The 17,344-nt window shown below is 39.0% G+C and overlaps 1 protein-coding gene across 4 annotated transcripts in view; it reads left to right on the top strand.

Moving 5' to 3' along the window:
* TJP2 (tight junction protein 2) overlaps window positions 1-17,344 on the top strand; it is a 55,689-nt gene that overhangs the window by 20,764 nt on the left and 17,581 nt on the right. For 2 of the 4 annotated variants that reach the window (XM_017730604.1, XM_017730606.1), the window contains 4 exons: window positions 11,807-11,860; window positions 13,820-13,944; window positions 16,154-16,256; window positions 16,727-17,300. In XM_017730604.1, the coding sequence (XP_017586093.1) occupies window positions 11,807-11,860; window positions 13,820-13,944; window positions 16,154-16,256; window positions 16,727-17,300 (856 nt within the window). Of the gene's footprint in view, window positions 1-7,918; window positions 8,017-8,559; window positions 8,669-11,806; window positions 11,861-13,819; window positions 13,945-16,153; window positions 16,257-16,726; window positions 17,301-17,344 lie in introns of those variants that run through there. The other 2 variants (XM_017730605.1, XM_008630858.2) reach the window with 2 other exon arrangements.

Genomic DNA, 17,344 nt, shown 5'->3' with positions numbered 1-17,344 from the left:
GAGATAAAGAAAAACAAAGAGTTGAGAGGAAGAAAGGGGGGTCCGCAAACTCAGCGGGACGTGGCAGCGCTGCTCCTGGGGCTTGTAAGCCTTTGTAACACGCAGCGTGAGCGGGGGGGGAAGGAAGCAGGCTTGCTTTCTGCTTGTCTGTGCTACATGTATTTAGTGTGCATATATATATGTAGATAAATACTTTTTGCTATGCACAGGACATCTCCAAGAGTCACACCATCTGCCTGAGAGCATTTTCCAAACACTCCTTGAGCTCTGTCAGGCTGGTGCTGTGACCACTCCCCTGGGGAGCCTGTTCCAGTGCCCAACCACCCTCTTGGTGAAGAACCTTTTCCTGATATCCAACCTCAACCTTCCCTGACACAACTTCTGGCCATTCCCTCGGTCCTGTCACTGGTCGCAAGAGAGAGGAGATCAGTGCCTGCCCCTCTTCTTCCCCTTGTGAGGAAGTTGTAGACTGCAGTGAGGTCTCCTCTCAGTCTCCTCCAGGCTGAACAGACCAAGTGACCTCAGCTGCTCCTCACATGGCTTCCCCTCAAGGTCCTTCACCATCTTTGTGACCCACTTTGCATGCTCTCTAATAGCTTTATATCTTTCGTATATTATATATACAATATTTATATTGAGGTATTGTGGTGCCCAAAACTGCACACAGGACTTGAGGTGAGGCCACACCTGCACAGAATAGAGTGGGACAATCAATGAATGTATAATATATTTTCTCATACTCTTAAGTAGCCACTTAAAGCCACTTGGGAACTTCTGTTTTCCTGTCTTTTCCATCAAAAGGTTTTTTATCTGTTTCTTTATTTCCATGCTCCTGGCTAGATGGCCAGTCCCAAAGAGTGGTGGTGAATGGGGTTAAATCCAGCTGATTGTCGGTTACAAGTTGAGTTCCCCAGGACTCAGTACTGGATCCAGTCCTGTTTAATATGTTAATTGATGATCTGGACAGATGACACCAAATTGGGCAAGAGTGTTGATCTGTGGGAGGGTTGGAAGGCTCTGTACAGGGATCTGGACAGGCTTGGTTGATGAGCTGAGACCAACAGCATGAGGTTCAGCAAGATCAAAAGATGGGTCCTACACTTTGATCCTAACGCCAAGCAGTGCTACAGGCCTTGGGCAGTGTCTGGAAAGCTGCCCAATGGGGAAGGACCTGGGGGTGCTGGTGACAGCAGCTGAACATGTGCCAGCTATGCCCAGGTGTCCAAGAAGGTCGGTGGCATCCTGGCCTGTATCAGCAGTGGCCAGCTGGACCGGGGCAGGGATTGTCCCTCTGTACTTGGCATTGGTGACGCCACACCTCAAATCCTGTGCTCAGTTCTAGGCCACTCACTCCAAGACACTGAATTGCTGGACCGTGTCCAGCGAAGGGGAACAGAACTGGTGAAGAGTCTCGAGTACAAGTGCTGTGAGGAGCAGCTGAGGGAGCTAGGGTTGTTTAGCTTGGAGAAAAGGAGGTTCAGGGATGACCTTTTTGCTCTCTACAACTGCCTGAAAGGAGGGTGTAGACAGCTGGGGGCTGGTCTCTTCTGCCAGATAATGAAATGTGACGAAATGAGAGGACATAGGCTCAAGTTGTGCCAGAAGGAGGTTTCGATTGAGTATTAAGAAAAATTTTTTCATAGAAAGGGTTATCAAACATTGGAACAAGTTGCCAAGGGTTGTGATTGAGTCACCAGCCCTGGAGGTATTTAAAAGCCATGTAAGTATACTCTTAGGGATGTGGTTTAGTGGAGAACCTGGCAATGTTACGTTAACAGCTGGACTCAGTGATCTTGGAAGACATTTCCAGCCTAAACGATTCCATGATTTAACCTGTCTCTTCCATAAAATCTTGATTTCCTGGTACATCCTTAAAAGTGAAGCCTCATCTGTTGTCTGAGTCAATCTTAGCTGCAGAGTTCTAATACTTGTTCTGCCATCTCCCTTGGCCTGCCAGTTCAGCTCACAGAAATGGCAAGAGAGTAATTCAGTGAGAAAAAATGAGCATGTTTTTGTGGCTTTAGAAAGCTGTCTTGGCTTGCTTTTAAGAACTAAACAGCAGAATTCACAGAGTGAGTCAAGGAGCTGCATGTAAATGAGCAGGAGAAATGTGGAAGTTGTTACAGTCAGAAAGAATTTGTTTAGTTCATACCACGCAAAGCTGTACCCAGCCTAAGAAGTTGTGTGTTGGGGAAGAAAAAACTGCATAGTCAAAGATTAAAAGGGGTGTCGGTCTTGTGAGAAACTTCCAAAGGTGCTCATTTTTAGAGGCAAGGAAACTTTGACAAGTCCAAGAATAAGAAAACACCTAGAAAGCAAGTGAACAAACAGATTAAAAATACAACCCACCTTCAATTTTCATAAGCTATTTCTAAGGTGAATTGTGACTTGACCTCAAAATATTTTAGGAAAATCCTGATTCTCCCTTGTCTTCCTTTAAAAGTGCTTGTCCCGCCTTCTGAAAATTTTCAATATAATTAGTAATATTTGGGTAAAATATGTAGGAAATACGGTTTTCTAGACAGTATCTTACTGTCTAGAACAGAAAAAAATTCCCTGAAAAAGAAGTTGCTTTTTTTTCCTTCCCCAAAGAGTCTAGTGTATGCATTACTCAGATATTTATATATGCCACCTCCCCATTTTTATTTAGGTGGTTTTTTTAATAGAGTTGAAACAAAAAAAACTATCCAGAGATTATGTACTCTATACCATAATCCAGCAAAAGGATGCCTAATGCCACATTCTTTACTGTCTTCTTTTCGGTGTCCAGGGTTAGTCCCTTTCTATTTTGGAATTGTAGAAAAATTAAATATTTATGAAATTCAAATCTCATGCCTCTGTTTTGATGGGCATTCTTTTCCTGTGCTTGTGCAAATTTCTGCAAAAATTCCCTCAACTGGGGGTGCTGTTTCATCACTGTGAGCCATTTGAAGAATGCTACTGCAGGGGCTGCTGCCCTGGGCTGATTGTGTGATTTCCTTCATTACATTTAAGCATCGTTTGTCACTGAAATGCTGTGAGCTGGATGAAGTGATATATTGCACTAAAAAGCACACAACTTGTCAAAGATCCAGATCAGCATAGATCTTCTCTGTGTGTGCAACCTTTTTCCATCCCCTTGGGCTTATTCGTTAAACCATTTTTGAGCACTGGGAGATCTGGGGCATTATGCTGTGAATGTTAATATCAGGGCTACAATGCCAATGAGACCTAGATGTGTTTGTCAATTAATATTCTCAATAGCCTGGTGAACTGTGCTGTTGCCCTTCATCTCGCCAGTTCTGGACAGGAGTGGATTCTGGTTCAGTTTGCAGTCTGGAAGGCATTTGTAGTGTGCAGCAAGAGGTAGAAATGAATGCAGGTTCTGCCACCCTGGAATTTTCCCTCATCTGTTAGCTAGCTAAAACCTCCCACAATGGGAGAAGGTTGATCCCCGTTTTCCGATTACAGGGGCTGTTGACCTGCAAGACTTGTATTTGACAGAAATGGAGAAAATCTGTGTGTTGGCTTCCTTGCACAACACTTAGGCTACCTGAATTGAAGTCAAGAAACCTAACTTATGCGCTTGGCACTGCAGCTAAGAGGTTTAGTACTGGGTATTTTGTAAGAAGTAGTAGTTCTGCTAACTGGAAGCAAAATTCATAGTGAAATAGTGCTGAGCACAACGTCAGTTACTGTGGGCATTGTTGTCATGATGGATTCATACTATTCCTGAAAGAAGTAAAACAAAAGACCCCTTCATTATTATTTAGTTAACAGTTCTCATTTGATCATCTTAAAAGTTTTCATGAAACTTAGGAAGTAAAGATTGGTTTGTGAATGCCCAGAATACTCTTGTTGTACTTCATGCAGTATTTGCCAGTACTGTTTTAGATAGAATTTACAATTTATAGCAAGTGAATGGTATAACTTTTGAGTGAAATACGATTAAGAAAAGCTTTAAACAGTAGCTTGTCTTTTACATGAAAAATAGTTTGTGTTTGTGTGTAGTGACATTCAGCTTAATCTATGAAAAACAAATTTTTACAAATATTATGCTCAATTTATGTCTTCTTTAGGTCTTTTTAGGCAGGCCTACAGATTGCTGTTTCTATATGCATTTTGTAGAAAAAATGTTTCTCACACGAAGTCTGATAATACACAATCACAGAATGATTTGGGTTGGAAGGGACTTTAAAAATAATCAAATTCCAACCCCCCTGCCATGAGCAGGGACAACTTCCACTGAGCCCGGTTGCTGATGAATGTGTTTGTTAGCTTGCCAGTAGAGCAAAAGTATTTTGCTAATATTTGTTCTTGTTGAGTAATTTGGGTGAAAGCAAACCTTATATGTAACTGATAATTCTCCTTTAGAGGGAAGAGGAAGAAAGGATTGTCTGCACAGCTCATTTCTATGTGAATTTTTTTTTTCTTCTTCAAAAATTTCCATTCCAGTGCAGAAGTATACTTACATGTACAGTATGGGACTTTTTTCCCCCAACTTCCTGCATCCTGATAATATAGCCCATTGTGATGTTAACAACCATTTTGATTTTACTGGGATGGGAAAGTAGAATTGATGATCTTTTAACATGGAGCTGTCCCTTATATTTCTTCTTCATGCCCCTAGAAGGAAAGAGAAGGAGTTTCTGCCATTGTTGAAGAGCAATTATGTATTACTTCTAGTGGATCTCTTTTGCAAACCATTTTTTATTACTTCTCTTTCTTTATTCTAAGCCATTCATCATTCTGGGAACCTGTTTCTTCAGGAGGATCTGTTGGTCTTCTGGGAGCTGCTGTATTGGTGCAGGAACCTATATGAAAAATAGGATATGCTTCTCTGAATCAGAGCATTTGTTGGTAGAAAATAAGGTACCTCCTTTTGTGTGAGATGTTGGCTGTATTGTGAAAGATCCATGGGTACAAGTGGTTTTTTCTCATTTTCCTGGATCCTAGTCAAAGATCTGCTGTATTATATACAGATAATTCATGGGAACACATCAGTTGGACCCTTCTTCCAAGTGCCTTCCTCACTGAAGGGGCAAGGCCTGGGTAAGGTCCTGTTCCTCTTCAGCCACTTTTCACTATGTTAAGAATACTTGGCAAGCTCTGGCTATGCAACTTGTATTACATCATCATCATTTTGTAGACATCTTTAATAACCTAGGCTATGGCATTCAGCTGAAAAAGAGGAGGTGTGGTCCTTCACACCACACAGTGATGTATAGATTGCTTCTCATATCACTGAGCCTCCACTCTCTACAGAGAACATTTCTTTAGTGTCATCCAGAAATTGAAGTGAATCAGGATCTTTGAAAGCCTGTAAATCTAGGGCCATCCCTTTTTGTCTGTCATAATTGCCTTTATGAGGGCAGGTGACGTGTAAGGGCAGTTTCTGATTCCTCTGATAGTGTACCTGGTCTTTTGAGACCAGGAATACTGATGTCTTGATGCAGCTTTGGAGTCCTGCCACCTGGCTGCTCTTATCAGTGGCTGGAAGAGTCCCTGGCTCTCTGTCTTTTACAAGTGGGTAGCTTTCCATTAAGCTTGAAGTTCTTGATCATCTTCATTGTAGGAGTCTTGTCTTTAGGGAAAGCCTAGACTTAGCTTTCAAGGTTTCTATGCTATGTCCACAGCAGCAGATGAAGGGGAACAGGAAAAGGTGGAGGGCAAGGACCTCTTTTTTTGTGTTACTCCATAATGGAGCCAAGAAGACTGTTTCAGGTGTCCTTTCTGCTTGCTTGAACAGATTATGTCTTGCTTGTATAGATTATGTGTGAGGAAACACTCTTTTTTTTCCTTGTCTGTAGAGGAAGAGATCAAAACATAGTGCTAGGTGTAAAACTTCGACCAGGGTGAGTGGAGAGATGCAGCCTACTGCTGTAAGATCTTGTTGTGACATCCTGAGGTTGCTGTATTGAGTTTTCTGGAAGCTCTCTTTTTGTTTTCACATTCCCAGTTTATAAGACAGATCATCATGCTTAGTTTTCTTTCCCCACGTGATTCACAAACATTTTATTGTCAGAATAGACTCCCAGAAAGAACCAGAGTGTGTATCTGTCATTGGAATTGAGCTTGCTTTTAAGCAGGAGTTCCACTTTTAAATGTCTGGATAATAGGTGTGATATGCAAAAGGGTTGTATTTGCCTTTGTAATCTTGGGCTAGGAGTGAAGTTAGGCTATAGTTTCCCTTTACAGTTGGTTTTTGTAAAGAGTCGTGTAGATAAGGGGGAAGGACAGTGTCTGGAACAATGCTTGTTTGTTAGTTTAAAAAAATAATTTTTTTCTATCTCACTTCAGAAGAATTGAATTGAGGTATTCCTATTCTGGAGATACTGTTTTCCTTCAGAATGAAATATCCAAATGCAAATACCTGCATTTTTCTGTTAACTCTCTGGTCTCTTCACTTGCAGCAACATTCCTAACTTTCCTGACTATTTTTTAAATTTCTTTTCAGAAAAATTTTGGTTTAAATTTTGGTGGAGTCAGTCCATCTGTTTTTCTCATGATGTTCCTTTAGAGAAAAAGATAGTCCAAAACCAAGAAAGAAGAGTCCTTGCTGTTACAACTGCAACAGCTCACAGATGATGTTTCACCATTTTTATTCTCTATGTCATCATGGTCTTTTCTTCTCTATTTGGAGTCCTTTTGAAGCTTTTTCAGGGCAAGGGGGAGGAAAACAAAAGCTAAGAAAACAGGACTAGAGAAGTCTCAAAGACATACTTACATTTGTTTCTTTTTCCTGCCCTTTTTGTAAAAATAAATAAATAAATAACTGTTTTGGAAGCTATGAATGTGAGTCTGTTGAGAGGAATGTGTTTGCTCTTTAGAAATGTTGATGGAGATTCTAAACTATTTTGACCAAACTCTAATAATAGTCTTACTCACGTCCAAGTGCATGGCCTGAGTCAGGGGCTAGAGTCAGTGTGCTTCTCCTGGATCCCCTTTGTGTTCACTCTTGGCACCTCAGGGCTGAAAGTGCAAACCTCTGTTCATCCTAGTTCTGCTGGCTTGTGCAGAGATGGGGTCACAGTCAAAACACAGAATGCTGAGTTCAGCCTTCATTTTGAATGGAAGAACTTGAACAAAGGCGTTGTCCATCTGTGGCCCCCCTCCCCCCAAAAAAGAAACCCACCAAAAAACCAAAACCACAACCTTTCATGTTTTCCACTGCTGTCTGAATTAATACTCTTTAGCAGGTAAAATTGGTCTACTAGTGAAAAATGAAATCTATGTATGGAGGTTTTAGTTAGCATTGTGTATGAAACTTGGCATGTGTTCCTATCTGTTCACTGCCTGTAAAACTTACATAAAGTCTAGGGGAAAAGTTCACTTGAGGCTTAAATTTCACAGCATTCATGCAGCATAAATGGGAGTGATAGCTTGACCTATTTTCTAATAAAGTACCCTATCTGTTTGGCTGTACGATTAGCATATCATTCTTCCAAATACCTTACTGAATGTTTGATGGCAAACACTGTTATTTGCAGCAATTATAATTTTGTCTCTATTTCTCTTTTTGCTTGCTGGAGCCAAGCCCACACAGTTCTGCAAAAGCTGTAAAACATTATAGTCAATATACGAATTTTCAGATCATCTGCACTGTGCTTCTTAAGCCTTTTTTCTTTTAAGTTTAAATTAGGTTCCTGGAGGGGTGAACCCATATATGCTTGGAAGAAGAATAAGGTGCTGCATAGTGATCTGGTTTTGACACTTCATTTGAAAACGAACAAACATAAGATTACAGCACTGAATTTTCCTGGGATCTCTTAAACTGGGAGTTAGTTAAACTCACAGTACATTTCCCTGCTGTGGTTTTGGTGTGTTTCTGTGTGAAACTGACGGCGGGATTTGTTTGAGTATGTAGGCCACGATTGTATTAGAATTACATAACCGTGTTGAGTGGTGGAAACAGATGAAAAGACGGGATGTGCGGCATTCCCTCACAGATTATATCCTGCAACAATGAAGACAGCTCAAGCTCTGCAGAGAATGTGGTCACATGCAGTCAAAAAGTTGGGGATTTTGAAAGGGCACGTGAGTTGCTTTTTGTTGCATCTTGCTCTATGTCTTTTCTTCCCCTCCTCCCCTCATGTATCCCTCCCCTCTCCAACTCACTTTTATTGCCAGATGATTGTTGTGGCACATCTTCTGGTTTTGTTCTTTTTTCAGCGTGAATGAAGTTTGACTTCAGTGATCTCTCAGTAGCAAGTAATTGCATAAATCTCTGTCAGTTAGAGCTGCAACAGCTGCCTGTTTTGTAGCACACAGGCGATTTTAGCACTTTGACTAGTTTCCGGCCAAAGATTCTGCTGAGCAGTGTATTTTGGGTATGTAGAAAGCACCTGTCATTTTAGTATATGAGCATTAGACAGATTTAAGCAAATCCCAACTGCAGTGTTCTAATTAGAAATGGACTGACTATAGTCCCTAATGAATTTAGACTAGCTAATTACAGTAATTTGCGTTTACTGCAGGTAGCCTGTTGTCTGTGTGAAACCTGGGTGGACTTGTAAAGCAGTTACTGTTAGTAACTGGAGGTGGGGTTCTTAACCATTTTGCCTGCCTTTCTCTCTCCAGTGTTTTGGTGTGCAATCTTGCAGTGAAACTGCGATCCTGTAAGGGATGCACAAGCTGCTCAGGATCCCTTTGTGTTTCCTTACAGATGAAGTATGAAGAAATTGGCAAGGTGATGAAGGCTTTTCATAACTCATCACTTGATGCATTCAGAGAGTCACATCACTAAATGAGGAGTACAGGAATTTTGCAATTTGGGTGGAGACTTAGATATTAGTTTTGATCAAGTCCCCGTCTGATGATTTGTAACATTTGTAGTCTCTCCCTCCCTCTCACTCTTCTCCATTAATCTGACGGTATGGGTTAGCGTCATGACAATGGCAAGCAGCAGTACACTTCATAATGTTAAAGAGATTATTGTTTAGAGATTGTTTTTGCCTTACGGGCTTCCAAGGTGACCATTCCGTTCTCTGAACTGTGTTGCAGAGCCTGCATTGCTTTATCAGTACAGCAGAACTAGTCATGTTGTCTTGGTAATTACATTGTACAAAATCAGCTTTGCAAGTACATCGTGTGCTTTCCTTCCCTGATAGTGTACAGCAAATGGGAGACAGTTTCCCAAGGAGCAGTTTCAAAAAAGGGATTACTTTAACAAATACTTGCGAATTTAAAAGTGAATTGCTTAATTATCTTTTGTTTAGTTTTCAGTAACAGTTTCAAGGTAAAAATAAACCCCCAAAATTTACACAGAATGTACCTGAAACAGTTATTGATACTATGACGAACTTTTTGTAGGTACAAATGAGATGATACTATAGGCTTGGCATCTTGAAAGACCTTAATTTTAGTGTCTGTAGGCAGTAGTTTCTCTTTCATTCTTACTACTTACTTTTTTTGACCAGATACCATAGGGCTTATTTGGCAGAGCAAAGAAAACTTAACTCTGTAGGCTTCTGATGCTTTGATACATCTCTCCACTTGTGCACAAGGTTATACTTATGCCACTGCTCATGGAAGGCCTAGTTTTCTGGAAGGAAATTTTCGTAAGTTTCCTTTTTCATACCCTTACATCCATCTCTGATATCTTTACAGTGCTTTCCTTAGTCCTTTTCCTGCAGTGTGGTACTGAATAAGCAGTCATTTCTCAGGCCTGTCTTTGTCCCCATGGGTAGTAAGCTCTCCACGACTGCATTTTGCCTGCGTTACTCTTGCACCTGCTCAGAGCTGGCCTCAGTATTCTTGGCTGGGAGGTAGTGTTGGTAGGAGCTGCATACAGTGCAAACTGAATTTAAGTGATGTTCATATTATGTCTAAGTTGTTGAGGCTTTTTTACCAAGAGGAGGATGGAAAAGATTTTCCATCCTCTACAAAATTTGGATCCACTTGCTTGTCCTTTAAATTTTACCCATCATTTGGTACTGATTTTCATTTGTAGAATTTTATTCAGTGAAGTCAGCTGGAATTTAAATGACACCAAGTCTCCTCTTTAGCACAGACTTATTTTTTGCAGAGCTTAAAAATATGTAGAAAAGCAGGACTGTAGGAAGGGTCAGTAGTAGGTAAACTGTTTCCTACATGCCAGACAAGCAAGCCTAGTCAGACTACTTCCATTTACAGCAGCATCACAGCTGTTCAAAAGAGCAGCTTAGTTAAGGGGGAACTTTTCACTTGTGGAAAAGATTCTCTGTGTAAGGGAATATATCTAGTGAGTTCAGTTTCAGATAGCTGGAAGCTTAGACATGTTAGCTGGTTAAATGGTAATATGAGATAATTTCACTATGTGATTCAGCACATTCAAGACTGACCCCAAGACACATATGTTTTAATACTGATAGTTATGAACACATTCTTGTCTGATCTAGACAAGTCAAAATTTAGAAATATTTACTTATATATATTATTTTTAATATAAGCCATCATCTTGTACATCTATTTGTAATTAGACCCGAATGGTTCTGGAAACTGGATTTCCATTGTTCCTTTTCTGGCAAAACAGTGGAAATTTAACACTCTTCAGTGTTGTAAAATTCCTGGTGAGAATGCTGAATGTTTTGCATATTCCCTCAAGATCTCTGAGCAGGACTTAATTTTAAGTTTGTTTTTCAATACAGTGAATATGCAATGGAAAATGTAAATCTAGTTCCTCTTTGGGGTCCACAGAATCAACTGGAGCTATGCATCAAGGAGTTTTTTTGCATATGAGAAATAACATCCATAGCTTGCTGAACAGTTTTGCACTGCCAGAAGTCTTACTCTGAAAATGCAAGGGATGCCTTAAAGTACAGGCATACCCTTCTTGTGTCACTTCTCTCTCTATTGTTTTGGAGTTTAGTTGTCAGTACTCCCTGTGATGCCTTAAAAAGACCATTAAGTCTGAACTGAGCTTCTGTCTGAAATTTGATTTTCTGAGATAAAGGAAGACCACTTTCAGTAAAAGCAAATAAAATCTATTGATTGAGTATGTGCATGCATATACTTATGCAATGTCTGGATTTTTCTTCTGCAATGGTTGCTTTCCATTTTGAAATATTTGCAGTATGTCAAATGTGGCTCATTTTTCTCCTGGTTTTACAGGGCAGACACTGAAGGGGCTGGCTGTGTACTATATGGTGCATCATAGCTGGGTGATTATTCTGTATTATATTTTAGGCTGTGACGTTGGAAAGATTTCAGGTTATATCATGTAAGATAAAGTGATCAGTTCATGATCAGTTTTAACTGGCAATGTGGAAAAAAAGTGTTTCTGAGAAGTGTCACAGAAATGGCTATACCTGTACTATATAGTGATACATTGCGTTTTCCTGTAAATTTTCATTTCTTGATGGGAACCTAGATATTTAGTTATGAAATTCATAGTGGACAAAACATTTTCTTAAAACCACATGAACAAGAAGCAAGAGATCTGAAGTCTAGTTCATTTTGAAAACCTCACTTTCAACTGCTAATCTTACTGCGTACTGGGACAGAAAGGTCTTCCATAAGTATTTTATGTGTTGTTTGAATCAGGGCTATAGAATGCTAGTTGATCTGAATTAAATGCTTTTGCTGAATAAGACTTTTCCAGAAAATGAGAATGAGCTGTTAAATCAGTGAAACATGAAGGGATTGTACCACCCTGGACCTATTAATATTTTTTGCCTTTTTAAAGAAAAATTGTCATTAATTGAAATACATAAATTTCATACGAATTCTCCCAAAATATTAGAATATGCATATTATTTTTAAACCTGTGCTTTAGTGGGGTATTTCATATTTTAAGTTAAATAGTTACATACTGTGTGTTTTACTAATTGGTTTCTGTGTGCAACAGGCCCCAGGCATGGAAGAGCTGATATGGGAACAGTACACAGTGACCTTACAAAAGGTGAGTGAGTGCCTGTTATATTTTTAGTTTTCAAATATTCAAGCACTGGTTTACTCTGAATATGTTTTGCAGTTGATGTTATTAGCATATCTGAGTCTCGAATAGGATTAATTACTTGTCCAAATCAGATATGTTTTTTATTTTAAAGCTTAGTTGCTGCTCGTAAAATAGTGTGACTCTTTAATGTTAAGAGTAAATTCAATTAACAGTTTAAGTGCTATATTTGCTACTGTTTGGTCTTTATAATGACAGTATAATATACCACATGTCAGCCACAGAGCTAAAATCATTATTGAAGAGTCTTAAAAATAAAGCAGATGGTTCTGCCAAGCAGGTTGTGGTTAATGTCCAAGCTTTGTAATAATCACTGAACAGGATTCCACTGATTTTATTTTTGTAATATACTTTAATATCTACTAGTGTAGAACCCAGTGGCAAAACACTGTCATTAAAACTTATAAAACAGGTGGACTATAGGTGTCACTTTTAATGTTTTTTTTCTAAGAAAAGAGGAAGTATCTCATCGAGTGGAGTCCGTTTGAATTAAAGAAAATAGAGCACTTCTGTCTGTGTTCTTTAATAGCTAGGCTGACACACCACAGTACCAGGTGTGCATTTTGGCTTCAGTGGTGCTGCTCTTCCCAGCTGTTCTGATGATTGGGTTCAGTGAGCAGCCTGTACTGAGCTGCCCAAATTTTTTCGTGTCTTCTGCAATGAACTGAACTTGATGACCCAAGGTGAAATAACAATCTTTTCTACACAGCTTGTTTCATGTGAGAAAGTATAGTTGAGAAAGGGTTGGTTTTTAGGTTACAGAGGTAGGCAGGACCTGTAATTTCCAGGTATCCTGTAAATTAGCATCACTTCTTTACCACAGAGACAGACTTAGGCTACTGAGATGGCAAAGGGCTACTGAACTTGCTGTGTCAGCCACTACCTTTGAATTTTACCATTATTTTGAATCTATATTGTTTTTGTGTAAAGCATCAGACTGCTTCCTGTAAAACTAAGGTGCAGCAAGTGAAGTGCTGTTTTAAAAGAAAATTTTCTCCTCAAAGAAACAATCACTTACTATCAGCATTAGTGGAACACGAGGTGACATATTATGAACTACACATGCTGAGTGGGTGTTGGAGGAAAAGCTTGACTTTAATTTGATGTGTTACTTTGCCACTATGTTGAAACCTATTTTTCAAAAAGCATAATTTGTAATTTTAGTGATATGATGTGTATGTTAAATAGCTGATAAAATTAAACTTGTGTGGTTTTGTGCTCACCTTGCTGTCAGCAGTCAGTTACACTAACAGTTCTCAGATCTAGTGCTATTGACATGCTTCCTTGGCATTCTGTGAAGCCTTTCTTTGATTTTATGAACGCCATCTTAGGACTTCTATGGATGTATTATTTCTATGATGACAGGTTTGACATAATTTACGTATTTAAAGTAGCTGATTGTGACAGAGGATGATTATAGACAATGAATAAGTTCACTACTTGCTCTTTGTAATCAACCATAATCTTGTTATTTTGATTGAGAAGTAGTTATCACAAACTACTTAGCAATCATAATGAAGATGGGATCCTGGGAAAGCTATTCCACTTTCCCAAGCATCATTAACAAAATAGATTCACCTAACAATAAATTTGGTATAAATAACCTGTGGGATGATGAAGCAAAATGCAGGCAAATTTAGTAAGTTCTTTACTTAATTACTAACAATCATAAGGCTGTAGAGGTTTTAGAAAATAGGAACTTGTCATCATGTTTACATGGATGTGTAAATTAAATCTTTCTTACAAAATCTAGAGGTACTGTGTGTTTCTGTAGCACTCTGCATGCAGCTATCATATTTTAATTAATACCTACTTAGAGTGCCATCATGGGAACATTTATGTTCCTCCCTGTCAAAATTCCAGTCAATGTATTCAAGTTTTGCTGTATTTGGTTTCGTTGTAAAGGATTCAAAACGAGGATTTGGGATTGCAGTTTCTGGCGGCAGAGATAACCCTCATTTTGAAAATGGTGAAACATCGATAGTCATTTCGGATGTTCTCCCAGGTGGTCCAGCAGATGGATTACTTCAGTAAGCACTTTTTTCTCTATCTGGCATTTTGAGGGGCATGGCTATAGAATACATAAAACCTTTAGAAACACTTGGTTGAAATCTTAGTGATTTAATCCCCTCAAGATCTGGTGCCCTCTTGAAAATCTAGATGTCTCTTTACAAAAAAACCCAAGACAACCTAAACAAGTAAACTTTACATAGAGGTGTTAGTTGCTGTTTGGTAAGATAATTAAATTTCAGTGGTGTTGAAAAGTCTTTAACACTTAAGTGTGTTTCTTTCAAGATTGCATTTCATTTAAAGAAACAGTAGAAATAGTTAGTATCTTAAAACATCCTCCTTGTTCTTCCTCCAGTAAACACGTTTAGTGATCAGTCATTAGTTTCTATGAATGACTTAAGTCAGCCCAAAGAAGGTTTGCTAAATACTTATTTTATATCTGAAAAAAAAGATTATGGAAATAAAGAGTTTGTTGTATGTCTGATAGGTTCATCCTTGGTGAGGCAGCATCTATCATGTAGAAACGATTTTAAATCTGTAGGTTGAGAGTTTCTATCCTACATCTATTTTTCATCCTTTGACCTGAAATACCTGATGAGGACTAGACAATTTGAAAGAATGCCAAATAATTGTGCAGTAATAATAATTCAAGAGAGTAGATTCTGTCCTTTTTGGCAAACATTAATTTTTGGTCAGATAATGAAATGGCTGACATGGGAGTTGTTGTTGAGTTGCTAAATAATAGGGTGATTGTAAAGCATGTAACAAACCATTTTTAACATAATTGTACAAATCTGACATTTTGTAGCAGAGATCCCTGCACACCACCACTGTCATCCAATCACTTGTGATTTGGGAATGAAATCATGTCCAGAAATTATGAAAGATCATAGGTAAATTGTTGGCAAGGGAATACCAAGATACTCGGGCACTTTCAGACAAAACACATTCTGAAGAAAAATGAATGCAAAGCTGTTTGTCTAGCAAATCAAAGAATACAGGCCTAACCTTGAGAGTGTAAGGGTGAAACAGTCCTATTATCTTTTTTAGGGTAAAATGAGCACAGGTAGATGGATCTCGTGATATAATATTACAACATTAAGTTCAATACTGTCTTTGGATGTATGTCCAGAGAGCTATTTTAATTCTTGCATAAACCTGGATGAAACTGATATTGAAATATAGCCTGCTGTTCTGGCATACTCATCCACTAAAAGGAATTGGAAGGGTATGAAAAGAGGCACAAAATTCATTTAGGAGTTAAAGTGCCTTACAAATGGAGGCCTAGAGTATATAATCTTCTTATTTAAAAAGAAGATTTTGATGTGATTTGATTGTAATGAAGATAAAATAGTTGGTACCAAAGATTTCTTTTATCTAGCAGAAAATGGTAAAATAACCAGTAATTTGTTGAGCTAATGCTCTGACTGTAAGGTTAGTGACTGAGTAGTCACGAGGATAAACCAATATGAGGAGTATGAGGAGTGGTAATTTGGAGGTTTTTTTAATCTTTTTCACTTTTTGCATTGAAATGCCTTTATGAATTTTATGGGGCTAAATTAATAGGTGTTATGGGGCTATCTCATAGGGGGTTACGTGAGTTAGGTGTTAGTGGTCTATTTGATATGCAGGAGATCAGAAAAGTTGGTGATCTCAGTTGGCCTATGTTTTAGGGCAGGGAGGACTTTTTGTGTATTACAGTTCTGTTGGGGTTTTTTTCCTCCCAATCACCTTTCTACAGAGTAGATGGGACCTGAGCACCAGGCTTTCAGAAAAATGTCCTGCAGTTGTACTTGTCAATATTTGCCTAAATATTGTTAGGTATGGCTGCAGCAGTTTGAAGCTTCCGTGAGATTCTTATGTGAAAGAAGTCTAGCACTAGGTGTGAAAAACTAGGAGTCCTGAAAGAATTAAAAAAGAAGTTTTAATACTCATCACAAATGTTCTTTAAAAAACATTAGGGCAAGGTACTTAAGCTGAACACAGTATATACACAAAAATAGTGCTGCTCAATGTCTGGTTTTTAGGTGCACTGAAAACTGGTTCTAATGTTCAGATACTGTAGTGTTTATATAGCAAACACAGTTTTAAAGCAAAACTCCTTGTTAAACTGAATGAAATTTAAAGGTTCCCTCTGAAAAAAAAGAAAAAAAGATTTTGTTCTGCCGTTTTCATGAAGACTCCTCTTAAATCCTCTCTTTCCTTTTTTATCTCCCTCCCCATTTCCAGAGAAAATGACCGAGTGGTCATAGTTAATGGGACCCCGATGGAAAATGTTCTGCATTCTTTTGCAGTTCAGCAGCTTAGGAAAAGTGGAAAAGTGGCCACCATCGTAAGTAAATTCCAAATGTATTCAGTGTGCAGTGGTATGTACCCGCGTAACCAGTCAGGATTTTGGTTTTCTTCTATAAAGTGTGCTTTAAAGGCATAAAGCAAAGCAGTCCTTTGCCAGATACAAAGTACAAAATAAATAAAACAAAGACATAGTTTCTGCAGGTGAAACAAATGGAAGTTAATCAACAGTATCACAAAGTTATCTTGTTGAAAGACTGAGAATAAAATGTTTATTTTATAATGTTTATTTTACTGGATAACGAGTGGTACAAAATAGAAGTTATGTGTGACAGATGATGTCCTGCATACAATAGATCTTGTCCAATAATAAATAGAAGATTGTTTTTGCTTCTTTTTTTCCCCAACCTCTATTTGAAACATGAAGAATATTCATCTGTTCAATTTCACATTCTCATCTTTGATAGGAGTTTGTTTGTTTGTTTGTTTGTTTCATATTGTACTGAACAGGTAGTGAAAAGACCAAGGAAAGTGCAGGCTGCTGCGCTGAAGAGAAGCCCCTCCCTTGACTATGAGGACAGAGCTCTAGATGTAATGGATGACCATGCAGAATTTGATGGCAAAAGTGCTCGAAGCGGCTATAGTGAGAGAAGCTGGCACAGTGGGAATGGAGGGCGCAGCCAAAGCTGGGGAAACAGCCTGGATCAGAGCTATAGAGATGAGCAAGACCGAGGGCGTAACCGAAGCAGAGACCGTGACAGGGAATGCAGCTACAGCCGTGATCGAAGTCGTGGTAGGAGCGTTGACAGGAGCTTGGATCGAGACTACAGAAGAGATCGGAGCAGGGGAAGGAGCATCGACAGGGATGGTGGCTATGAACGGGACTACAGAGGAGACTACAGTCCACCCAGTTACAGTCATGGATCTTTATCTGATCCTAGATATGGGAGGGAAATGAGGAGTCGTAGTCGGGACAGGCTTCGTTCCCGCAGTCCTTCACCTGAAATACACCACCAACATGAGTACATTGGACCGCAGGATCCACCAATCAGTGTTCTCCTAACAAAAGGCAGACATAATGAAGGTGGGTATAGTAGGGGAGGAGAGGAATCAACTTTCAATACAACG

This window comes from Corvus brachyrhynchos, unplaced genomic scaffold (genome assembly GCF_000691975.1).
Source record: "Corvus brachyrhynchos isolate BGI_N302 unplaced genomic scaffold, ASM69197v1 scaffold93, whole genome shotgun sequence".
NCBI lineage: Eukaryota > Metazoa > Chordata > Aves > Passeriformes > Corvidae > Corvus > Corvus brachyrhynchos.
Note: the sequence above shows the minus strand (reverse complement) of the source record. Positions and strands in the feature narration are given on the sequence as shown.